This window comes from Chamaea fasciata, unplaced genomic scaffold (genome assembly GCF_029207755.1).
Source record: "Chamaea fasciata isolate MVZ Bird 193981 ecotype frontalis unplaced genomic scaffold, bChaFas1.0.hap1 SCAF_23, whole genome shotgun sequence".
In the NCBI taxonomy this organism is placed as follows: Eukaryota; Metazoa; Chordata; class Aves; order Passeriformes; family Sylviidae; genus Chamaea; species Chamaea fasciata.
The window spans coordinates 6,770,778-6,793,914 of record NW_027094108.1 but is presented as its reverse complement, the minus strand read 5'-3'; the positions used below and the strand labels follow the sequence as shown (position 1 = coordinate 6,793,914).

At 58.2% G+C, this 23,137-nt stretch overlaps 1 protein-coding gene and 1 long non-coding RNA gene across 3 annotated transcripts in view; one reads left to right on the top strand and one right to left on the bottom strand.

Annotated features, from left to right (window-relative positions):
* LOC136300641 (uncharacterized) overlaps window positions 1-5,815 on the bottom strand; it is an 8,066-nt gene extending 2,251 nt beyond the window's left edge. Inside the window, exons 1-3 of the long non-coding RNA XR_010723718.1 lie at window positions 5,762-5,815; window positions 5,516-5,587; window positions 936-1,029 (exon numbers count right to left, since the gene is read on the bottom strand). This is a non-coding gene — a long non-coding RNA (uncharacterized lncRNA). The remainder of the gene's footprint in view (window positions 1-935; window positions 1,030-5,515; window positions 5,588-5,761) is intronic.
* An 8,298-nt stretch (window positions 5,816-14,113) lies between these two features.
* Window positions 14,114-23,137, top strand: part of ARHGEF10L (Rho guanine nucleotide exchange factor 10 like) — a 44,194-nt gene continuing 35,170 nt past the window's right edge. For both annotated transcript variants that reach the window (XM_066203144.1, XM_066203140.1), the window contains exons 1-4: window positions 14,114-14,400; window positions 20,559-20,619; window positions 21,559-21,786; window positions 22,137-22,164. In XM_066203144.1, coding sequence (XP_066059241.1) covers window positions 20,592-20,619; window positions 21,559-21,786; window positions 22,137-22,164 — 284 coding nt within the window. In that variant the 5' untranslated portion in view covers window positions 14,114-14,400; window positions 20,559-20,591. The remainder of the gene's footprint in view (window positions 14,401-20,558; window positions 20,620-21,558; window positions 21,787-22,136; window positions 22,165-23,137) is intronic.

Here is a 23,137-nt window from a genome sequence, read left to right as displayed (position 1 = left end):
CAGCCCCATTAATGACCAATGATCCGGTTAATGAACGACCCCCAGCCCCATTAATGGCTAATGAGGCGGTTAATGAACGACCCCCAGCCCCATTAATGACCAATGATCCGGTTAATGAACGACCCCCAGCCCCATTAATGACCAATGATCCGGTTAATGAACGACCCCCAGCCCCATTAATGACCAATAATCCCGTTAATGAACGACCCCCCAGCCCCATTAATGACCAATGATCCGGTTAATGAACGACCCCCAGCCCCATTAATGGCTAATGAGGGCGGTTAATGAACGACCCCCAGCCCCATTAATGACCAATGAGGCGGTTAATGAACGACCCCCAGCCCCATTAATGACCAATGATCCGGTTAATGAACGAGCCCCAGCCCCATTAATGACCAATGAGGCGGTTAATGAACGAGCCCCAGCCCCATTAATGACTAATGAGGCGGTTAATGAACGACCCCCAGCCCCATTAATGACCAACGAGGCGGTTAATGAATGACCCCCAGCCCCATTAATGACCAATGATCCGGTTAATGAACGAGCCCCAGCCCCATTAATGACCAACGAGGCGGTTAATGAACGAGCCCCAGCCCCATTAATGGCTAATGAGGCGGTTAATGAACGACCCCCAGCCCCATTAATGACCAATGATCCGGTTAATGAACGACCCCCAGCCCCATTAATGACCAATGAGGCGGTTAATGAACGAGCCCCAGCCCCATTAATGACCAATGATCCGGTTAATGAACGACCCCCAGCCCCATTAATGGCCAATGAGGCGGTTAATGAACGAGCCCCAGCCCCATTAATGGCTAATGAGGCGGTTAATGAACGAGCCCCAGCCCCATTAATGACCAATGAGGCGGTTAATGAATGAGCCCCAGCCCCATTATTACCGGCTAACGAGGCGGTAATTAACGAGCGCCCCTCACCCTGCTGCTTGGGCACCTCCTTGCGGCCGATCAGGTCCCAGTTGGTGGCTCCGAAGATCAGCAGCTGCCCCCGGCTCTTGGAGCCCTCCAGCTTCTGCGGGGACACGGCCACGTCAGGGGACACGGGGACACGGGGACATCAGGGGACACGGGGACATCAGGGGACACGGGGACACCGCCACGTCAGGGGACAGCGGGGACACGGGGACACGGGGACACGGGGACACCGCCACGTCAGGGGACAGCGGGGACATGGGGACACTGCCATGTCAGGGGACACGGGGACATCAGGGGACAGCAGGGACACGGGGACACTGCCACGTCAGGGGACATCAGGGCCATGGGGACAATGACGGGGGCCTTCAGGGGTGCCATGGGGGGGAAGGGGGCAGTGGGGTTGGGGGGCAGTGGGGTCGGGGGCAGTGGGGTTGGGGGGCAGTGGGGTCGGGGGCAGTGGGGTTGGGGGGCAGTGGGGTCGGGGGCAGTGGGGTTGGGGGGGCAGTGGGGTCGGGGGCAGTGGGGTTGGGGGCAGTGGGGTGGGATTTGGGGGGCAGTGGGGCCGGGGGCAGTGGGGCGGGGTTTGGGGGGCAGTGGGGCCGGGGGCAGTGGGTGGGGGCAGTGGGGGTTGGGGGCAGTGGGGGTTGGGGGCAGTGGGGGTTGGGGGGCAGTGGGGCCGGGGGCAGTGGGGCGGGGTTTGGGGGGCAGTGGGGTTGGGGGCAGTGGGGCGGGGTTTGGGGGGCAGTGGGGCCGGGGGCAGTGGGGCGGGGTTTGGGGGGCAGTGGGGCCGGGGGCAGTGGGCGGGATTTGGGGGGCAGTGGGGTCAGGGGCAGTGGGGCCGGGGGCAGTGGGGTCGGGGGCAGTGGGGTGGGGGGCAGTGGGGTCGGGGGCAGTGGGTTCGGGGACAGTGGGGTCGGGGGCAGTGGGGCCGGGGGCAGTGGGGCGGGATTTGGGGGACAGTGGGGCCGGGGGCAGTGGGGCGGGGTTTGGGGGGCAGTGGGTGGAATGGGGGTCAGGGCTGCACTGTGGGGCCAGGGGCACAATGGGGGCACGAGGATCCCATGGGGTGGGGCCGGAGGGGCACAGGGTGTCAGTGTCACTGGGGCCCAATGGGGCACAGCGGGTACACGCGGCGTGTCAGTGGGGCGTCAGTGGGGCACACAGGGGGCACAGCGGGGTCCCAGGGGGCTCGGAGGGCTCCCAGGGGTGTCCCAGGGGTGTCCCAGGGGTGTCCCAGGGGGTGTCCCAAGGGTCCCAGTGGGGTCCCAGGTCTCCCAGGTGTCTCCCAGGTGTCTCCCAGGTCTCTCCCAGGTGTCTCCCAGGTGTCCCAGGTGTCTCCCAGGTGTCTCCCAGGTCTCTCCCAGGTGTCTCCCAGGTGTCCCAGGTGTCTCCCAGGGGTCTCCCAGGTGTCTCCCAGGTGTCCCAGGTGTCTCCCAGGTGTCTCCCAGGGCTCCCAGGTCTCCCAGGTGTCTCCCAGGTGTCTCCCAGGTGTCCCAGGTGTCCCAGGTGTCTCCCAGGTGTCTCCCAGGTGTCTCCCAGGTGTCTCCCAGTGGGGTCCCAGGGCTCCCAGGTGTCTCCCAGGTGTCTCCCAGGGCTCCCAGGTGTCTCCCAGGTGTCTCCCAGGTGTCTCCCAGGTCTCTCCCAGGTGTTTCCCAGGTGTCCCAGGTGTCTCCCAGGTGTCTCCCAGGGCTCCCAGGTGTCTCCCAGGTGTCCCAGGTGTCTCCCAGGGGTCTCCCAGGTGTCTCCCAGGTGTCCCAGGTGTCTCCCAGGTGTCTCCCAGGTGTCTCCCAGGTGTCTCCCAGGTGTCCCAGGTGTCTCCCAGGGCTCCCAGGTGTCTCCCAGGGCCGGGCGCCCGTGGCTCACGATGCGCTCCTTGCTGTGCTCGGGCTCGCAGATGACCACGCTCTGCCCGCGGGGCCCTCCGGGCGCCGCCGCCGCCGCCGGGCCGGGCCTGCCGGGCCTGCGGGCGCCGGGGCTGCCGTCCCGCGGCCGCCGCTCCCGGGGCGCCTCCTCCTCGCTGCTGCCGCCGCTGCTGCCGCCGCCGGGCCGGGGCCGCCGCCGCCCCCCGCCCGGAGCGCCCGGCCGCCGCCGCCCGCCGCCCCGAGAGCCCGCGGCCGCCGGAGCGGCCCAGGGCGGGCCCGCCGCCTTCCTGCGGGGCATGGCTGCGGGAGAGCGTCAGCGCCGCGCCCGCACCGGGACACGGGACACGGGGACACGGGGACAGGGGGACACGGGGACAGGGGGACACGGGGATATTGGGGACAGGGGGACACGGGACAGGGGGACAGGGGGACACGGGGATATTGGGGACAGGGGGACACGGGGACAGGGGGACAGGGGGACACGGGGATATTGGGGACAGGGGGACACGGGGACACGGGACAGGGGGGATATGGGGACAGGGGGACACGGGGACACGGGGATATTGGGGACAGGGGGACACGGGGACACAGGGACAGGGGGACACGGGGACACGGGGACACGGGGATATTGGGGACAGGGGGATATTGGGGACAGGGGGACACGGGGATATTGGGGACAGGGGGACAGGGGGACACGGGACAGGGGGACAACGGGACAGGGGGACACGGGGACAGGGGGACACGGGGATATTGGGGACAGGGGGATATTGGGGACAGGGGGACACGGGGACAGGGGGACAGGGGGACAGGGGGATATTGGGGACAGGGGGACACGGGACAGGGGGACACGGGGACACGGGGACAGGGGGACAGGGGGGATATGGGGACAGGGGGACACGGGGACAGGGGGACAACGGGACAGGGGGACACAGGACAGGGGGACAGGGGGACAGGGGGATATTGGGGACAGGGGGATATTGGGGACAGGGGGACACGGGACAGGGGACATGGGGACACGGGGACAGGGGGACACGGGACAGGGGGACAACGGGACAGGGGGACACGGGGACATTGGGGACACGGGGACAGGGGGACAGGGGGACACGGGGGCACGGGGATATTGGGGACAGGGGGACAGGGGGACAGGGGGGATATGGGGACAGGGGGACAGGGGGACACGGGGACACAGGGACACGGGGACACGGGGACATGGGGACAGCGGGACACCAGGACAGCGCGACAACGGGACACCACCACACCGGGACATGGGGACACAGGGACAGAGACACACGGGCAGGGACGGCCAGGGCCACCCACAGACACCGAGCGACCGCCACGGACACCCAGGGGACAGCCACGGACACCCAGGGACACCCAGGGGACAGCCACGGACACCCAGGGGACAGCCACCGACACCCAGGGACACCCAGGGACACCCAGGGGACAGCCACGGACACCCAGGGGACAGCCACAGACACCCAGGGGACAGCCACCGACACCCAGGGACACCCAGGGGACAGCCACGGACACCCAGGGGACAGCCACAGACACCCAGGGGACAGCCACCGACACCCAGGGACACCCAGGGGACAGCCACGGACACCCAGGGGACAGCCACCGACACCCAGGGACACCCAGGGGACAGCCACGGACACCCAGGGACACCCAGGGACACCCAGGGACACCCAGGGACACCCAGGGACACCGACCCCGACCCCGGGACATGCGGGACAGGCGGTGAGGGGGACAGTGAGGGGACATGGGGACAGCGAGGGGACATGGGGACACGGGGTGAGGGGACACGGGGGACACGGGGTGAGGGGACACGGGGTGAGGGGACACGGGGGATTTGGGGGACGTGGGGGAAACGGGGGGATATGAGGGGAACACGGGATCGGGGGAGAAAGGGGAGACCCCCCGTGAGTGGGACATGGAGGGGACGCAGGGGGACAAGGGGTGAGGGGGCTGGGGGGGACAGGGGGACACGGGTGACCCCAGCCGGGGGATGTGGGGATACGGGGGAGGGGAGAGAGGGGACCCCCGGCTGGGGGGAGAGGAGGGGGCTGGACAAGGGGGGGCTGGACAAGGGGGTCTCCAAGGGGGCGAATGAGGGGGGCAAACGGGCACTTTGGAAACGGGGCGGCCGAGGGGGGGGTCAAAGGGGGGCACGCGGGGGGGGGCTCGGTGGGATGTGACCTTTGGGGGCGCACGGGGGGTGTCCCGGGCTTTTTTGGGGTGCTGGGGGGGTTCCCAAAGGGGACCCGGGTCAGGGAAAGGGCCCGGAGACAACGCGCCGCCCCCCCAAAGGGCAGCGGGGGAAGGGCAGCCCGGGGGGGGGGAGGATTTTGGGGTCCCCCCTCCTTTACCCCCACCCCCCCCCATCCCCGCCGCTCGGGGGGCGCTCCGCCTGGATTTTGGGCCGGGGGCGATTTCGCCAGCCGGGGAGGGGGCCCGGCCCCCCCGGGGGGTGTCCGCGGTGTCCATCCACCCCCCCCCCCCCCCCGCCGGGCGCATTCCCATTCCCAGATTTCCCGGGAACAATGGGATCTCTGTCTGCCCCCCTCGCACCACGTGGATCCGCCTTGTCTTTTTCCCTTTTTTTTTTCCCCATTTTTTTTTTCCCGAACCCATTTTTCCGCCCCTCCCCCATCCCTCCCCTCCCCCCCCCGTGCCCCCCCCGTGCCCCCCCCAGCGGCCCTTTGGGGGTCCCCGGTTCCGAACCTGGATTCAGGGCCAGAGGTGCCGCATAAAGGGAGCGGCGGCGAGCGCGGCGCCGCTTCGGGGGGGCGGTTCCTGTGGCAGGAAAAAGGAAAAAAAAAAAAAAAAAGGTAATTTGGGGTTTTTTGGGTTTTTTTTTTTTCCCCTCCTCCTCCGGGTTTTTTCGTTTGGTTTTTTTTTTCCCCTCTTTCTCTCTCCCTCCTTTCTCTTTCCCCCTTCCCCCCCCCCCCCCGCTGGATTCCCACCCACCGAAATCCCCTGGAGCCGGGAGCGCGGCCGAGCGGGACAATACAAAACACAACCACATGGCCGGGCGGCGGGGGAGGCGCCGGCGGCGCGGGCGCGGCGCGGGGGCGGCAGCGCCCCCTGCCGGCCGGGAGGACTCCGCGGGCGCCGCCGGGGCCGCGGCTCTGCCGGGGGATCCAGGGGCTGGGCGTCCGGGGCCCTCGGGGAGCGGAAATGCGGGCTCGCTCTTATTTTTATTTTGTATTTTTATTGTTATTGTTATTGTTATTTTTACATATTTATTTATTTATTTATTTATTTATTTATTTATTTATTTATTTAGTTTTTGTTTTTATTTTTATTTTTATTCTTATTCTTATTCTTACTCTTATTCTTATTTTTATTCTTGTTCTTATTCTTATTCTTATTCTTTATTCTTATTCTTATTTTTATTCTTATTCTTATTCTTGTTCTTATTTTTAATTTTTATTCTTATTCTTCTTTTTTATTCTTATTTTTATTCCTATTTTTATTCTTATTTTTAGCCTTACTTTTATTCTTATTATTTTTATTTTTACTTTGTATTTTGTTATTTTTATTTTTATTCCTATTTTTATTCTTATCCTTATTTTTATTTTAATTTCTATTTTTATTTTATTTTTATTTTTATTCTTATTTTTATTCCTATTTTTATTCTTACTCTTATTTTTATTTTTATTTTTATTTTAATTTCTATTTTTATTTTAATTTCTATTTTTATTTTATTTTTATTTTTATTCTTATTTTTATTCCTATTTTTATTCTTACTCTTATTTTTATTTTTATTTTAATTTCTATTTCAATTTTAATTTTTATTTTTATTTTTATTTTTAGTTTTAGTTTTAGTTTTGTTAGTCTTATTTTTATTCTTATTCTTATTTTTATTTTAATTTCGATTTTTATTTTTATTTGTATTTTTATTTTATTTTATTTTTATTCTTATTTTTATTCTTATTCTTACTTTTATTTTAATTTTTATTCTCATTCTTATTTTTATTCTTATTTTTATTCCTATTTTTCGTCTTATTTTTATTCTTATTTTTATTTTAATTTCTATTTTTATTTTTATTTGTATTTTTACTTTATTTTATTTTTATTTTTATTCTTTTTTTATTCTTATTCTTACTTTCATTTTAATTTTTATTCTCATTCTTATTTTTATTCTTATTTTTATTCCTATTTTTACTCTTATTTTTACTCTTATTTTTATTCTTATTTTAATTTTATTTTTATTTTGTTTTTTTTCCCCCCAAGGAAAAGGCGTGGGGAGTTTCTGGCGGGGGGATTCACGCACGGATTTTGTTCCCCCCCCCAAAAAAAAATAATAAACGCGCGGATTCCAAAGGGTTTCTTCCCCCCGGGAAAATAAACGATAAATGCCCGTTTAGGCAAAGAGTTTTCTGTTTCCAATGGATTCCCCCCAAAATTAAATTCCCTTATTCCAATGGATTCCCCAAAATTAAATTCCCTTATTCCAATGGATCCCCCCCGAAAATTAAATTCCCTTATTCCAATGGATCCCCCCAAAATTAAATTCCCTTATTCCAATGGATTCCCCAAAATTAAATTCCCTTATTCCAATGGATTCCCCCCAAAATTAAATTCCCTTATTCCAATGGATTCCCCCAAAATTAAATTCCCTTATTCCAATGGATTCCCCCCAAAATTAAATTCCCTTATTCCAATGGATCCCCCCAAAATTAAATTCCCTTATTCCAATGGATCCCCCCAAATTAAATTCCCTTGTTCCAATGGATTCCCCCAAAATTAAATTCCCTTATTCCAATGGATTCCCCCCCAAATTAAATTCCCTTATTCCAATGGATTTCCCCAAATTAAATTCCCTTATTCCAATGGATTCCCCCAAAATTAAATTCCCTTATTCCAATGGATTCCCCCCAAATTAAATTCCCTTATTCCAATGGATTCCCCCAAATTAAATTCCCTTATTCCAATGGATTCCCCCCAAAATTAAATCCACTAATTCCAATGGATTCCTCTCCCCCAATTAAATTAAATCCACTCATTCCAATGGATTTCCTCCCCCTCCCAAAAAAATTAAATTCCCTTATTCCAAAGGGCTCGTTCCCAAAAAACTAGATGCCCAAATTCCACAAACTCCAAAGACTTTTGTCCCCCCCAAAAAATTAAATGCGCAGATTCCAAAGGGATTGTTCCCAAAAATTAAATTCACGGATTCCAGAGGATTTCTTCCCACCCAAAATTCAGTTCACTTATTCCAAGGTTTGTTTTTTTTCCCTAAAAAACGAGAACGCCTTTCGCCCACGGATATTCCCCAAGGGACAAATGCTCGTCTCGCACAAATCCCCCAAGGAATCGGTTTGTTGCTTTCATCCCAAATAAAAGTGGGAGTTTTATTTCCCCACTCCAGAATTAAAGGGACGCATTAAAAGGCGGATTTCTCCGGGAAATCAGTGAAAATCTTCCCTTTATTCCAGGTTTTTTGGGGGGTTTTCCTCACTCCCCTTATTCCATGTTTTTTTTTTTAACCAGGGGAAAATTCCTTTGGTAGCGAGGAGGGGAATTAGTGGTGCCTTGGGAATTCGGGATGGATTTGGGGTTAAATTTGGAATAGTTCACCGGGATAAATTTGGGGTAATTGGGATTAAATTTGGGAAATCCGGGATAAATTTGGGGTTAAATTTGGAATAGTTCGCCGGGATAAATTTGGGGTAATTGGGATTAAATTTGGGAAATTCGGGATAAATTTGGGGTTGAATTTGGAATAGTTCACCGGGATAAATTTGGGGTAATTGGGATTAAATTTGGGAAATTCGGGATAAATTTGGGGTTAAATTTGGAATAGTTCGCCGGGATAAATTTGGGGTAATTGGGATTAAATTTGGGAAATTCGGGATAAATTTGGGGTTGAATTTGGAATAGTTCACCGGGATAACTGGGATTAAATTTGGAAAATTCGGGATAAATTTGGGATCTTTCACTGGGATAAATTCGGGATATTTCTCAATTTTTTGCGGTTTTGGCCTGGACCCTGAGCCCATGGAATTCCCATGGAAAAACCCCCCAAAATCCCCCCCAAAAAACCTTGGAATGAAGGGAAAAGGATTCCCCCCCCTCCTCCCCCGCCAAGGAATTCCTTACTCACGGAATTATCCCGGGAAAATCTCAGGGAAACGCGGCCCACTCAGGGATTTTCCAGGATTTCCATGAGATCCCTAAAAATGGGATTTCCCCCCCCCCTAAAAAAGGTCCGGGCTGGGATTTATAGGGAGCCGGGAATGTTGGGGGCAGGCCGGGGCGGGAACTGCTCTGTCCTGGATGTGGAAAAACTGGATCTGCCGCCGATTCCGCCCCGGGGAGGCCGGAGCGGGAGCGGCTCACCCGGGATGACCCCGGAGTGAAAAGGGAAACGAAACGGGCTTTGTGTCCCGGCGCGGGGGATCCACCGGGATCGCTGGGGAAAGGGATTTGTGTCCCGGCACGGGGGATCCACCGGGATCGCTGGGGAAAGGGATTTGTGTCCCGGCACGGGGGATCCACCGGGATCGCTGGGGAAAGGGATTTGTGTCCCTGGATGGGGGATCCACCGGGATCGCTGGGGAAAGGGATTTGTGTCCCGGCACGGGGGATCCACCGGGATCGCTGGGGAAAGGGATTTGTGTCCCGGCACGGGGGATCCACCGGGATCGCTGGGGAAAGGGATTTGTGTCCCGGCGCGGGGGATCCACCGGGATCGCTGGGGAAAGGGATTTGTGTCCCGGCGCGGGGGATCCACCGGGATCGCTGGGGAAAGGGATTTGTGTCCCGGCGCGGGGGATCCACCGGGATCGCTGGGAAAAGGGATTTGTGTCCCGGCACGGGGGATCCACCGGGATCGCTGGGGAAAGGGCTTTGTGTCCCGGCACGGGGGATCCACCGGGATCGCTGGGGAAAGGGCTTTGTGTCCCGGCACGGGGGATCCACCGGGATCGCTGGGGAAAGGGATTTGTGTCCCGGCACGGGGGATCCATTGGGATCTCTGGGAAAAGGGATTTGTGTCCCGGCACGGGGGATCCATTGGGATCGCTGGGAAAAGGGATTTGTGTCCCGGCACGGGGGATCCACCGGGATCGCTGGGGAAAGGGATTTGTGTCCCGGCATGGGGGATCCACAGGGATTGGAATCCATGGGATCTGTGAGATTCCAGAATGGGATTGATGGGATTCTGGGATGGGATCCACGGGATCTGTGGGATTCCGGGATGGGATCCCTGGGATCTGTGGGATTCCAGGATGGGATCCACGCCAGGCCCTTCCCAGGCTCCTTTTGCAGCTCCAGAGGTTTTCCAGGAATGGTGGAGGCTCCGGGCGACACACACACGGGATTTTCCCGGGGATCTAATTTGGGATGGATCCGAGGCTGGGCTGGGTTTGCTGGGAGTTGTCTGGGAATTTGTTGGGAATTGGCCGGGAATTGTCTGGGAATTTGTTGGGAATTTTCTGGGAATTGGCTGGGAATTCGTGGGGCGTTTCGCTGGGAATTTGTTGGGAATTCCTTTGCAAGGAGCCAGGGCTGAGCTGGAATTCCGGATCCGCACAACATCCGAGCTCTGCCGCGGGATTTGGGGGATTTGGGGCCGGAAAAGTGGGATCAGGGATCAGGTGTGGCTCCGAAGGTTTCCAGGGAATGTCGGCAGGAAAGGGCAGCCCTGGAGCGGCTCCAGCCCCGCAATTCCATGGATTTCTGTACAAATCCGGGTGTTCAACTCCAAAAGACTCCCCAAACCCTTGGGAAAAGTTGGGATTTTCCTTGGGAAAAGCGGGAATGATGTTGTTAAAGGCCTGCACTTCCATGGATTCCTGTTCAAATCCCGGGTTTTAATGAGGAAATCCCGCCCCCAAATCCCTCTGGAAAACTTTGGGAAGATTCCTGGGAATGGGATCCCGAGGTTTCCCGGGCTTGGATCCAGCAGAGTGCAGCCCTGGCCTCCATCCCCATCCCGGGAATCCCGGGAAATGCATCCCGAAAATCCAGGGATTTATGGGAATGCACAACATTATTAATAGCCACAATTAATATTAATGAGCGGTTTTAATAAACGAGCCATTACAAGTTCTGTACGGATTGGAGGGATTAATCAGAAGGCGCATTTGAACACTGATTGATTTAAATATTTGCAAATGCAAATACATAAACACGGATTTAAAAATGTGGATTTAAACAGAAACGTAAATACCGACGCGAAGGTGAATATTAACGAAGGACGAGGTAAAGGCAAGTCTCAATAGAGACATAAAAGGCGCAGATATTAATTGAGATACAAAAATAAATACGGAAAGAGAAAAATAATTAAAAAAAAAGAACTAAGTACCGGCAAAAATACCGATGTGGGCAAATAAAAGTACGGAAAATAAAATAAATAAATAGAAGAGCAAAGAAGAAATGGAAATGAACACAAAGGGAAGCAGGAATATGGAAATAGACAAATAAAAAAGAGAAAATAAAGAAAAATTGAAGTACCAGCAAAAATACCCATGTAAGCAAATAAAAGTACAAAAATAAAAAATAGAAGAACAAAGATGAAGTGGAAATGGACACAAAGGGAAGCAGGAATATGGAAATAGAAAAATAAAAAAGAAAAAAAAGAAGAAAGAAATAACTACCAACAAAAACACCGATGTGAGCAAATCAAAGTACAAAACTAACAGAAGAGAGAGAAGGGAAGAGGAGACGGGAATGAGCACAGGGGCCCAGGAACACGAGCGTGCGACGAGCGACAACAAAGGGGAACCGGGAGGGCCGAGCGGAGCGGGGCCGGACCCGGGGGAGCGCCCGGCGGGAGCGCGGGGGCAGCAGCGGGCCGGGAACGCGCCCCGCCCGCCCCTCATTTGCATACATTTACATACACCGACCTGTGTTTACACCGCTTCACAGCCGTTCCTGAGAGGGGATCCGAGCCCTGTGGGAGTGAGCCCATCCCAAACCCTCCATTCCCGGTTTTCCTGGATCCGAGCCCTGTGGGAGTGAGCCCATCCCAAACCCTCCATTCCCGGTTTTCCTGGATCCAATCCCTGTGGGAGTGACCCCATCCCAAACCCTCCATTCCCGGTTTTCCCGGGATCCAATCCCTGTGGTGTGTCCCCGTTCCAAGCTCTCCATTCCCAGTTTTTCCCAGCTCCAAACCCTGTGTCCTGACCCCAACCCAGGCTCACCATTCCCAATTTTCCCGGGATCCAATCCCCGTGTCCTGACCCCATCCCGGACTCTCCATTCCCGATTTTTCCCGGGATCCAATCCCTGTGTCCTGACCCCATCCCAGACTCTCCATTCCCAATTTTCCCGGGATCCCATCTCCGTATCCTGACCCCAACCCAGACTCTCCATTCCCAATTTTCCCGGGATCCCATCCCTGTGTCCTGACCCCATCCCGGACTCTCCATTCCCGATTTTTCCCGGGATCCAATCCCTGTGTCCTGACCCCATCCCGGACTCTCCATTCCCGATTTTTCCCGGGATCCAATCCCTGTGTCCTGACCCCATCCCAGACTCCCCAATCCCGATTTTTCCCGACTGATCCAACCCCCCTCGCTGAATTTTCCCGGATTTTTTTTCCCCCCAAGCCCCGACCCCCGGGATCCGCCCGGAAAACCCCTGGAAAAGCCGCTCCCGGGTGGGTTTGGGGTTTTTTTGGGAATCATTTCCCGGGTCCGCTCCCGGGGCGGGGGGAATCCCCCATCCAGGAATCCAAACTGTGAAATCCCCCGCGCGGAGACCCGGGGCCGGACGGATCCCGGCGAATCCTCGGAGCGCGCGGCTGAATCCCTGGAATGTTCCCTGGAATCTGAGGTTGGGCCGGAGGCCGGCCCCGCCCGGCGCGGCCCCGCGGGGACCGGGGAGCGCGCTCCCGCTTCGCCCGGCCCAGGTGAGCGGCTCTGCCCGGGGCGGCTGGAAAACCGGGAAGGGCTCGGGAATGCGCGCCGGGAGGGAGCGCGCGCCGCTCCGGGCGGGCGGGCTTGGGGTGCGCGCCTCCCGGATCCCAGAAAAAACGCCGGGAGAGGGTGGGATCCCAAAAAACACCCACCGGGAGAGGGTGGGATCCCAAAAAAACCCCACCGGGAGAGGGTGGGATCCCAAAAAAACACCCACCGGGAGAGGGTGGGATCCCAAAAAAACCCCACCGGGAGAGGGTGGGATCCCAAAAAACACCGGGAGAGGGTGGGATCCCAAAAAAAACCCCACCGGGAGAGGGTGGGATCCCAAAAAAAACGCCGGGAGAGGGTGGGATCCCAAAAAACACCCACCGGGAAAGGGTGGGATCCCAAAAAACACCCACCGGGAAAGGGTGGGATCCCAAAAAAACCCCACCGGGAGAGGGTGGGATCCCAAAAAAACACCGGAAGAGGGTGGGATCCCAAAAAAACCCCGGGAAAGGGTTGGATCCCAAAAAAACACCGGGAAAGGGTCGGATCCCAAGGCTGATCCTTTGGGATCACCAACCGCGGGGTTTTCTCTCCCGCTCTGGAATTCCAGGGTTTTTCCAAGGGCTGGGAGCCGTCCCTGAAATCAGGGCTCATCCCAAAAATCCAGGATCTCTCTGCTCCTCCCCGGCCTCTCCAGAGGCGGATTTTTGGGATGAGCGTTCCCGCATCCCGCCGGGAATCCCGAATCCCAGGGGCTGGAAATAAGGTCTGGGAAAAACTCCGGGAAAATCACTGCAATTCCCAGGAAAAATCACGGTAAATCCCAGGAAAAATCACGGTAAATCCCAGGAAAAATCACGGTAAATCCCAGGATAACAATTCCAGAAAAATCGCTTTCATTCCCGGGGGAAAATGCTGGAAAAAAATCACTTTAATTCCCAGAAAACTCCAGAATCCACGCACGGGGCACTTTAAATCCCGGGGTTTTTTTGGGCTCCCGGCTGGATTTTAGGGAGTTTTTAAAGGAATTTTCCCAAGAATTCCCGGGAAAAAATCAGCTTTGCCCGGGAATCTCGGGCTGGGGTTGAAGGGAGAAATCCTGAATTGCTGGGATTGGGAATCCCGGGAAGAGGAGGGAGAGGAAAAGGAGGAGAGGGAAAAGGGGGAAAAGGAAAAGCAGGAGAAGGAAAAGCGGGAAAAGCGGGAAAAGCGGGAAAAGCAGGAGAAGGAAAAGGAGGAGAAGGAAAAGGAGGAGAAGGAGGAGAAGAAGGAGAAGCAGGTAGAGGAAAAGCAGGAAAAGCAGGAAAAGCGGGAGAAGCGGGAGAAGCCGGAAAAGCGGGAAACGCCGGAAAAGGAAGCGGGAGAAGGGGAGAGGAGGAGGAGGAGGAGGAGGAGGAAGGGGAGGATTCCCGAATCCCGGCATCCCTCGCTCCGCTGGAAGCGCCGCCGCGCCGGGCCGGGCCGGGCCGGGCCAGCGCCGCGCGTCGGGACGCGGGCAGAGCCGGGGGATCGACCGGAGATCCCGGGGCTCCGGATCCGCGCCCGCCCGCCCCGCCGGGGGATCGACCGGAGATCCCGGGGCTCCGGATCCGCGCCCGCCCCGCCCGCCGGGGGATCGACCGGCGATCCCGGGGCTCCGGATCCGCGCCCGCCCCGCCCGCCGGGGGATCGACCGGAGATCCCGGGGCTCCGGATCCGCGCCCGCCCCGCCCGGCCCATGCGGGCCCCGCGCCCCCCGCCCAGGTCAGCGCCCGCCCGCCCGGCGCCGGGGGGACCCCCCCCACCCCGGATCCCCATCCCGGATCCCCATCCCGGACCCCCATCCCGGATCCCCATCCCAGATCCCCATCCCAAATCCTGGATCCAGCCCCGAATCCCGTTCCCAGCCCCCAATCCCATTCCCAGCCCCGAATTCCCGTTCCCAGAGGTTTTCCCGGCGGGAGGAGCCCGCCCGTTCCTCCCTCCCCGCTGTCACAGCCATTCCCGCTTTTCCTGCCCCTGCTTCCCAAAAATCCGGCCCCAGATCCCGGATCCGGCTGGAATTCCCCATTCCCAATCCCAGATCCCGGATCCAGCTGGAATTCCCCGTTCCCACCCCAGATCCCGGATCCGGCTGGAATTCCCTGTTCCCACCCCAGATCCCAGATCCAGCTGGAATTCCCCGTTCCCCACCCCAGATCCCGGATCCAGCTGGAATTCCCCGTTCCCAATCCCAGATCCCGGATCCGGCTGGAATTCCCCGTTCCCAATCCCAGATCCCGGATCCAGCTGGAATTCCCCGTTCCCACCCCAGATCCCGGATCCGGCTGGAATTCCCTGTTCCCACCCCAGATCCCAGATCCGGCTGGAATTCCCTGTTCCCACCCCAGATCCCAGATCCAGCTGGAATTCCCCGTTCCCCACCCCAGATCCCGGATCCAGCTGGAATTCCCCGTTCCCAATCCCAGATCCCGGATCCGGCTGGAATTCCCCGTTCCCAATCCCAGATCCCGGATCCAGCTGGAATTCCCCGTTCCCAATCCCAGATCCCGGATCCGGCTGGAATTCCCCGTTCCCAATCCCAGATCCCGGATCCGGCTGGAATTCCCCATTCCCACCCCAGATCCCGGATCCGGCTGGAATTCCCCGTTCCCAATCCCAGATCCCGGATCCGGCTGGAATTCCCCGTTCCCAATCCCAGATCCCGGATCCGGCTGGAATTCCCCGTTCCCACCCCAGATCCCGGATCCGGCTGGAATTCCCCATTCCCACCCCAGATCCCGGATCCGGCTGGAATTCCCCGTTCCTACCCCAGATCCCGGATCCGGCTGGAATTCCCCGTTCCCAATCCCAGATCCCGGATCCGGCTGGAATTCCCCGTTCCCAATCCCAGATCCCGGATCCGGCTGGAATTCCCCGTTCCCAATCCCAGATCCCGGATCCGGCTGGAATTCCCCGTTCCCAATCCCAGATCCCGGATCCGGCTGGAATTCCCCGTTCCCAATCCCAGATCCCGGATCCGGCTGGAATTCCCCGTTCCCAATCCCAGATCCCGGATCCGGCTGGAATTCCCCGTTCCCAATCCCAGATCCCGGATCCGGCTGGAATTCCCCGTTCCCAATCCCAGATCCCGGATCCAGCTGGAATTCCCCGTTCCCACCGCAGATCCCGGATCCAGCTGGAATTCCCCGTTCCCAATCCCAGATCCCGGATCCGGCTGGAATTCCCCGTTCCCAATCCCAGATCCCGGATCCGGCTGGAATTCCCCGTTCCCAATCCCAGATCCCGGATCCGGCTGGAATTCCCCGTTCCCAATCCCAGATCCCGGATCCGGCTGGAATTCCCCGTTCCCAATCCCAGATCCCGGATCCGGCTGGAATTCCCCGTTCCCAATCCCAGATCCCGGATCCAGCTGGAATTCCCCGTTCCCACCGCAGATCCCGGATCCAGCTGGAATTCCCCGTTCCCAATCCCAGATCCCGGATCCGGCTGGAATTCCCCGTTCCCAATCCCAGATCCCGGATCCAGCTGGAATTCCCCGTTCCCAATCCCAGATCCCGGATCCGGCTGGAATTCCCCGTTCCCACCGCAGATCCCGGATCCAGCTGGAATTCCCCGTTCCCACCGCAGATCCCGGATCCAGCTGGAATTCCCCGTTCCCAATCCCAGATCCCGGATCCCGGATCCCGAGGTTTTCCCGTTGGGAAGAGCTCTCCCTCCCCTCCCCGCTGCCCCGGCCATTCCCGCTGTTATTCCCGCTCGAAAATTCCCGGTTTTTCCCTCATGGTTGGATTTCAAATCCCCAAAAACCCGGGAACGGGAAGGGAAATTCCCCTTGGTGGCTGCCCCCATTTCCCGCCCCGTTCGCTTCCCGAATTCCCAAATCCCGCGGGAATTCCTCGGTTCCGGATTCCCGTGGGAATGCCGGCGCTTTTCCCGCCTCCGGGGATTTTTTGGGAAGCGTTGGGTGCTGCAGGAACGGAACCTCCGGAATATTTTTCCTTCTTTCCCTTTTTTTCCTTTGTTTTAGGAAGGAATTCAGTGGGGCTTAGGGAGAACGGACGGGCGATTATCCCGGGATTAGCAGCAGGGCCGGGATGGATCCCGGATTCCCGCTGGGATGGATCCCAGATTTCCTGCTGGGAGGGATCCCGGATTTCTCCCGTGTTCCCAATCCCTGCTCCGATCCTGGCGGGTTGGGATGGATCCGGATCCATCCAGGAAGGGTTCGGGATGATCCCGGGGTGGATCCGGATCCCTGGGATGATCCTGGGGTGGATCTGGATCCCTGGGATGATCCCGGGACGGATCCGGATCCCTGGGATGATCCCGGGGCGGATCCGGATCCCTGGGATGATCCTGGGGTCGATCCGGATCCCTGGGATGATCCTGGGGCGGATCTGGATCCCTGGGATGATCCCGGGACGGATCCAGGGGCGGCTCCCCCGGCAGCAGCTCCTGGGCCAGGGATAAAAATATCCTGGGATAAGAATAGGCCGGGACCAGGAGAGGCGGGATCAGGAGAATCCGGGATCCAGAGAATCTGGGATCAGGAGAATCCGGATCAGGAGAATCCGGGATCAGGAGAGGCGGGATCCGGAGAATCCGGGATCGGGAGAATCCGGGATCGGGAGAATCCGGGATCAGGAGAATCTGAGATCAGGAGAATCTGGGATGCGGAGAATCCGGGATCCGGAGGGGCAGGATCAGGAGAATCCAGGATCAGGAGAATCCGGGATCAGGAGAGGCGGGATCAGGAGAGGCGGGATCAGGAGAATCCGGGATCAGGAGAATCCGGGATCAGGAGAATTCGGGATCCGGAGAATCTGGGATCAGGAGAATCTGGGATCAGGAGAATCCGGGATCTGGAGAATCCGGGATCTGGAGAATCTGGGATCAGGAGAATCTGGGATCAGGAGAATCTGGGATCAGGAGAATCTGGGATCAGGAGAATCCGGGATGCGGAGAATCCGGGATCCGGAGGGGCGGGATCAGGAGAATCCAGCATCAGGAGAATCCGGGATCAGGAGAATCTGGGATCGGGAGAGGCGGGATCAGGAGAATCCGGGATCAGGAGAATCCGGGATCAGGAGAATCCGGGCTGCGGAGGGGCGGGGCCGGGCTCCCGGGCCTCGCTGGCATCGCCCGTTCCCGCGGGCCGATTCCCGTGGCCCATCGCAGGAGTTCGCTCTCCCGGCGCATTCCCAGCGCTCCCGCGGGGCCGGCGCCGTTCTCCCCGTCCCGCGGGATCCCGGGGGCTGATCCCGGCGCCCGCGCTGTTCCGGAGGCCCGGCCGGAGGTCGGGCTAAAACTGGGCCCAGCCGCCATTCCCGGCGGATTCCGCTCTGGGAGGCTTTTCCTGGAGCCAAAAGCGGGAATTCCCGGCGGATTCCGCTCTGGGAGGCTTTTCCTGGAGCCCAAAGCGGGAATTCCCGGCGGATTCCGCTCTGGGAGGCTTTTCCTGGAGCCAAAAGCGGGAATTCCCGGCGGCCTGGGAACGCCCGGCTCCCCGGCTCGCCGGGGATTTGGGGATTCATCTCCCGGGATTTTGGGATTCATCTCCCGGGATTTGGGGATTCATCTCCCGGGATTTGGGGATTCATATCCCGGTTTTTGTGGCTTCATCTCCCGGTTTTTGGGATTCATCTCCCGGTTTTTTTTGGATTCCCCTCCCGGTTTTCAGGGATTCATCTCCCGGTTTTTGTGGATTCATCTCCCGGTTTTTGGGATTCATCTGCTGGGATTTTGGGGATTCTCCTCCCGGGTTTCATGGATCGATCTCCCGGTTTTCATGGATCAATCTCCCGGGTTTCATGGATCGATCTCCCGGTTTTCATGGATCGATCTCCCGGGTTTCATGGATCGATCTCCCGGTTTTCATGGGTCAATCTCCCGGTTTTCATGGATCGATCTCCCGGGTTTCATGGATCGATCTCCCGGGTTTCATGGGTCGATCTCCCGGGTTTCATGGATCGATCTCCCGGGTTTCATGGATCGATCTCCCGGGTTTCATGGGTCGATCTCCCGGGTTTCATGGATCGATCTCCCGGTTTTCATGGATCGATCTCCCGGTTTTCATGGATCGATCTCCCGGGTTTCATGGGTCGATCTCCCGGGTTTCATGGATTGATCTCCCGGTTTTCATGGATCGATCTCCCGGTTTTCATGGATCGATCTCCCGGGTTTCATGGGTCGATCTCCCGGTTTTCATGGATCGATCTCCCGGGTTTCATGGATCGATCTCCCGGGTTTCATGGATCGATCTCCCGGGTTTCATGGATCGATCTCCCGGGTTTCATGGATCGATCTCCCGGTTTTCCTGGATTGATCTCCCGGGTTTCATGGATCGATCTCCCGGTTTTCCTGGATTGATCTCCCGGGTTTCATGGATCGATCTCCCGGTTTTCATGGGTCGATCTCCCGGGTGTCATGGATCGATCTCCCGGTTTTCATGGATCGATCTCCCGGGTGTCATGGATCGATCTCCCGGGTTTCATGGATCGATCTCCCGGTTTTCCTGGATTGATCTCCCGGGTTTCATGGATCGATCTCCCGGTTTTCCTGGATTGATCTCCCGGTTTTCATGGATCAATCTCCCGGGTGTCATGGATCGATCTCCCGGGTTTCATGGATCGATCTCCCGGGTTTCATGGATCGATCTCCCGGGTTTCATGGATCGATCTCCCGGGTTTCATGGATCGATCTCCCGGTTTTCATGGATCGATCTCCCGGGTTTCATGGATCGATCTCCCGGTTTTCATGGATCGATCTCCCGGGTTTCATGGATCGATCTCCCGGTTTTCATGGGTCGATCTCCCGGTTTTCATGGATCGATCTCCCGGTTTTCATGGATCAATCTCCCGGGTGTCATGGATCGATCTCCCGGGTTTCATGGATCGATCTCCCGGTTTTCATGGATCAATCTCCCGGGTGTCATGGATCGATCTCCCGGGTTTCATGGGTCGATCTCCCGGGTGTCATGGATCGATCTCCCGGTTTTCATGGATCGATCTCCCGGGTTTCATGGGTCGATCTCCCGGGTTTCATGGATCGATCTCCCGGTTTTCCTGGATCGATCTCCCGGTTTTCATGGATCGATCTCCCGGTTTTCATGGATCGATCTCCCGGGTTTCATGGGTCGATCTCCCGGGTTTCATGGATCGATCTCCCGGGTTTCATGGATCGATCTCCCGGGTTTCATGGATCGATCTCCCGGGTTTCATGGATCGATCTCCCGGGTTTCATGGATCGATCTCCCGGGTTTCATGGATCGATCTCCCGGGTTTCATGGATCGATCTCCCGGGTTCCGGCGCCTCCTCGTCCCGGCTTTCCGGCTCCCCTGGCCTCCAGGGGGCGCCCTCCCGGGCGGGGCAGGTTCCCTCTCCGGGAGGGGCGATCCCGCTCCCGCCCTTCCCGCACCTTCCCCTGCGCTCGTCCCTTGGGCGCGCTCGGCGCTTCCCGGCGCTCTCGGGCCGGCTGTTCCCTCGGGCCCTGGATCCATCCCGGCCGAATCCCGGCGCTTCCCCGGGAGCGGGAGCCGCGATTCCCGGGAGGAATTCCCCCTGAGCCGTTCCCAGCTGCCTGCCCGAGGCGGGGCCGGCCGGCCGGAGCCTCCCGGTCCTTTCCCGGGCTGCCTTTGGGCGCGATCCCCCTTTCCCGACATTCCCTCCCCTTTCCCCGACCCTTTTCCCCCTTTCCCGACCCGTTTTCCCTGTTTCCCGACCCTTTCCCCCTGTTTTCCAGCCCTTTCCCGACCCTTTTTCCCGTCCCCAACCCTTTTTCCCCCTTTCCCGACCCTTTTTCCCCCTTTCCCGACCCTTTTTCCCCCTTTCCCGACCCTTTTTCCCTGTTTCCCGACCCGTTTTCCCCCTTTCCCGACCCGTTTTCCCGTTTCCCGACCCGTTTTCCCTGTTTTCCGCAGGAGCGCCCCTGGAGCAGCCGGCCCCCCCCCGCCATGGCCTCGCCCCCCCCGCCCGCAGTAGGTACTGTCAGCCTCGGCCTCGGGATTTGGGAATTGCGGAATTTGGGGAATTTGGGGAATTTGGGGACTGGGACACCTGGCCCGGGGTGGGGAGAAGGGAGCAGCACCCGGGGTGTCCGGATATCCCGGCTGGAGCCTCTTGGGACCGGGAGAAAAGGGAGGGATCTGGGAGCGTGGAGCCCGGCGGTGCTGATCCCCGTCTGGCCCTGGTTCCCTTTCCCGGGTTCCCTGTTTTCCCTGGTTCCCCATTTCCCTGATTCCCTGTTTTCCCATTTCCTTGGTTCCCTGTTTGCCCATTTCCCCATTTCCCTATTTCCTTGGTTCCCCATTTCCCTGTTTTCCCATTTCCCTGATTCCCCATTTCCCTGTTTTCCCATTTCCCTGGTTCCCTGTTTGTCCATTTCCCCATTTCCCTGTTTTCCCATTTCCCTGATTCCCCATTTCCCTGGTTCCCCATTTCCCTGACTCCCCATTTCCCTGGCTCCCTGTTTTCCCTCCCTGCCTCCATTCCCCATCTCTGTTCCCTCCCCCTCCCTCCCGTCCTCCCTCCCCTTCCCTGGTTTCCTCCCTCCCCTTTCCCCTCCCTCCTCTTCCTCCCTCCCCGTCCCCTTCTCCCCCCGGCTCCGTCTCTGGCCCCTTCCCTTCCCTTCCCTTCCCTTCCCTTCCCTTCCCTTCCCTTCCCTTCCCTTCCCTTCCCTTCCCTTCCCTTCCCTTCCCTTCCCTTCCCTTCCCTTCCCTTCCCTTCCCTTCCCTTCCCTTCCCTTCCCTTCCCTTCCCTTCCCTTCCCTTCCCTTCCCTTCCCTTCCCTTCCCTTCCCTTCCCTTCCCTTCCCTTCCCTTCCCTTCCCTTCCCTTCCCTCCCCTCCCCTCCCCTTCCCCCGTGTCTCTCCCTGCTCCGGGCCCCCAATCCCGGAATCCCACATTCCGTGTTCCCGGCGCAGGATCTCCCCCGGAGCCGCCCGGCGCCGCGGCCGCGGAGGAGCTGGGCCCGGCCTTCGACTTCCCGGACAGCGAGGAGGGGGAGGGGGAGGGGGAGGATTCGGGAGCTGATCCCTGCCCCGATCCCTGCCCCGATCCCTGCCCCGATCCCGGAGCCGATCCCGGAGCCGATCCCGGAGCCGACGTCGCTCTCCAGGCGCCCCCGCGCCGCCGGCGCCCGCCCAGCTCCGGTGAGGAGCGTTCCCGGGGTTCCCGGTTTGGAATTCTTTGTCGTTCCCAGTGGGAAATCCCTGGTCATTCCCATGTGGAATTCCCAGACGTTCCCGTGGGGAATTCCCAGACATTCCCAGTGGGGAATTCCCGGTATTCCCGTGGGGAATTCCCAGACATTCCCAGTAGGGAATTCCCACTATCCCCATGTAGAATTCCCAGTGTGGGATTCCCAGTGTGGGATTCCCAGTATTCCTGGTGTGGAATTCCCAGACATTCCCGGTGTGGAATTCCCGGGGCGGAATTCCCGCTGTTCCCGCCGGATCCCGGGGCCGCTGACCCCGTTTCTCTTTGCTTTCCTTCCCCGCAGAGGGGCTGGAGCCGGAGACCCAGGACGGGTGAGTGGGATTTGGGGCCTTTCCCGGGATTTCCAGGGAATTTCGGGGGGTTCCGGTGGGATTCGGGGCCTTTCCCGGGATTTCCAGGGAATTTCAGGGGGTTCTGGTGGGATTTGGGGCCTTTCCCGGGATTTCCAGGGAATTTCGGGGTGTTCCGGTGGGATTTGGGGCCTTTCCTGGGATTTCCAGGGAGTTTCCTGGGGTTTCAGGGAGCTCAGGTGGGAATCCCGGAGCTCAGGTGGGATCCCGGAGCTCGGGTGGAATCCCGGAGCTCAGGTGGAATCCCGGAGCTCGGGTGGGATCCCGGAGCTCAGGTGGGAATTCGGGAGCTCAGGTGGAATCCCAGAGCTCGGGTGGAATCCCGGAGCTCAGGTGGAATCCCGGAGCTCAGGTGGAATCCCGGAGCTCGGGTGGGAATCCCGGAGCTCAGGTGGAATCCCGGAGCTCAGGTGGAATTCCGGAGCTCGGGTGGGAATTCTGGAGCTCAGGTGGGAATCCCGGAGCTCAGGTGGAATTCCGGAGCTCGGGTGGAAATTCCAGAGCTCAGGTGGAATCCCGGAGCTCAGGTGGGATCCCGGAGCTCGGGTGGAATCCCGGAGCTCGGGTGGGATCCCGGAGCTCGGGTGGAATCCCGGAGCTCAGGTGGGAATCCCGGAGCTCAGGTGGGATCCCGGAGCTCGGGTGGAATCCCGGAGCTCAGGTGGGATCCCGGAGCTCGGGTGGGAATCCCGGAGCTCGGGTGGGAATCCCGGAGCTCGGGTGGGAATCCCGGAGCTCAGGTGGAATCCCGGAGCTCAGGTGGAATTCCGGAGCTCGGGTGGGAATTCTGGAGCTCAGGTGGGAATCCCGGAGCTCAGGTGGAATTCCGGAGCTCGGGTGGAATCCCGGAGCTCAGGTGGGATCCCGGAGCTCAGGTGGAATCCCGGAGCTCGGGTGGAAATTCCAGAGCTCAGGTGGAATCCCGGAGCTCAGG